Genomic DNA, 1,954 nt, shown 5'->3' with positions numbered 1-1,954 from the left:
ACCTTCGTGGGCGTCCACGTGCGCCGGGGGGACTACCTGCAGATCATGCCCCAGCGCTGGAAGGGGGTGGTGGGCGACCGCGCCTACCTGCGGGAGGCCATGGACTGGTTCCGGGCCCGGCACGAAGCCCCCGTCTTTGTGGTCATCAGCAACGGCATGGCCTGGTGCCGGGAGAACGTGGACGCGTCTCGGGGGGACGTGGTCTTTGCCGGCGACGGACAGGAGGCCTCGCCCGGGAAGGACTTTGCGCTGCTCACGCAGTGTAACCACACCATCATGACCATCGGTACCTTCGGCTTCTGGGCCGCCTACCTGGCAGGCGGAGACACCGTCTACCTGGCCAACTTCACCCTGCCCGACTCCAGCTTCCTGGAGATCTTCAAGCCCGAGGCCTCCTTCCTGCCCGAGTGGGTGGGCATTAATGCGGATTTGTCTCCGCTCCAGAAATCTAGGTCTCCGGGGCCCTAGCAGCTTCTGGGGGAACTTGCGGCGGTCCTGCAGCAGGCGGGCACCGTTTCAAGAGTGATTCTAGTTGGCTAGGCCTTCAGAAAAAGAGAGGCTTCCAGAAACTGCTGAACATTCTAGAACCAGCAGGAAATACTGTCCTGACGGGCGAGGTCTGGGCCACCTGTGGTGCCCAGCCTTTACCCACAATGTGGGTGGCTGCCCCCCAGGAGCCGGGAACTACCCTCTCTAGTGCTAACTACTCAGGTCTTTTCTAGAAGAGATGTTTTTCTTCTCCTGGGCCCTCAGGACGGAAGGAACTCGCGGGTGTTCTAGAGCAAGTGCTGGCCAACGCCCCCTGTGTTTCTGGAGTGGTTCTAGACGGGTCATTTGCTCTAGAGGGGGGCACGCGCTAATGCCCGTGAAGAACCCTGCAGAGGGATGGGGGGGGGGGTCCTGGAATTCTGGATCACTTTGGTGAAGAGTTGAATAAAGGTACAATCAGAAGCTCAACACCTCACCACTGCCCAGAAGATGGATGGGAGACAGATTACATGCAGCTGGGGCAGTTTGTGCGAAGAGGGAAACTCTAGTCCACTCTCAGCCCCTGGGGAAAACCACTCCCCCTCCCCCCAGCAGATAGGCTAAAAGGTGGGAGGTGGAGGAAGGGAGTGGCTGCTAAAATGCTGGAACTTCCGGAACTGTAATGAGACTTCTTTTTTTTTTTTTAAGCTCAGAAACTGACATGTTGCCCCCCAGTATGGGATGCCTCTCCCAGTTAAGGGTGGTCCTTCCTTCGCAGCTGGGCGGCGTCGGGAGATGGGATGGATTTGGAGTCAACTGGGATATATGTGCCCTCTGGGCTGGCAGAAAGCCGCTGGTATTGGCCCCCTTGCCAACCACTGTCTGCCCCTAAATTCACTGACTCTGGCCTTGGGCAAGTGAGGGGTGGGCAGATCCGAGGGTATGCAGACCCTGGGCTAGTTTCACACCCAAGCAGGAGCGCCCTTGGATAGGATCTAGCCAAGGAGGACCGGATTCTTGACTCAGATTTCAGGAGCCCCTTAGTGCTTTTTTTTTTTTTTTAATATATCTTTATTGATTTCAGAGAGGAAGGGAGAAGGAGAGAGAGAAAAACATCAAAGATGAGAGAGAACCATTGATCGGCTGCCTCCTGCATGTCCCCTGCTGGGGATCAAGCCCGCACGCAACCTGGGCATGTGCCCTTGACCGGAATCGAACCTGAGACCCTTCAGTCCGCAGGTTGACTCTCTAACCACTGAGCCAAACCAGCTGGGGCCCCTTGATGCTTTTTGAAGGGGATGAAAGTAGATGCTTTTATTCCAGACTTGTTTCTAGTCTTCTCATGGAGGTTTGTATTTTTTTGGGGGGAGGGGAGGGTTGGAGGGGGGCTATTCCCTACTCAGCTGCCATGGGTGGGAGAGGGAGGTATGAATTAAAAGTCCACATCAGCAAACTCTGTAATTTTTTTTGGGAGTCGTGTGTGTGT

At 56.0% G+C, this 1,954-nt stretch overlaps 1 protein-coding gene across 1 annotated transcript in view; it reads left to right on the top strand.

The window, feature by feature from the left end:
- The window catches only part of FUT1 (fucosyltransferase 1 (H blood group)), a 2,805-nt gene extending 1,250 nt beyond the window's left edge, over nt 1–1,555 (top strand). The window contains exon 4 of the mRNA XM_006769989.2: nt 2–1,555. Within this exon, the coding sequence (XP_006770052.2) occupies nt 2–468 (467 nt within the window). The 3' untranslated portion in view covers nt 469–1,555. The remainder of the gene's footprint in view (nt 1) is intronic.
- Nucleotides 1,556–1,954: the final 399 nt, after the last annotated feature.

Source organism: Myotis davidii, unplaced genomic scaffold, assembly GCF_000327345.1.
Source record: "Myotis davidii unplaced genomic scaffold, ASM32734v1 scaffold464, whole genome shotgun sequence".
NCBI lineage: Eukaryota > Metazoa > Chordata > Mammalia > Chiroptera > Vespertilionidae > Myotis > Myotis davidii.
The sequence above is the reverse complement of the archived record's forward strand: the minus strand, read 5'-3'. Positions and strand labels throughout refer to the sequence as shown.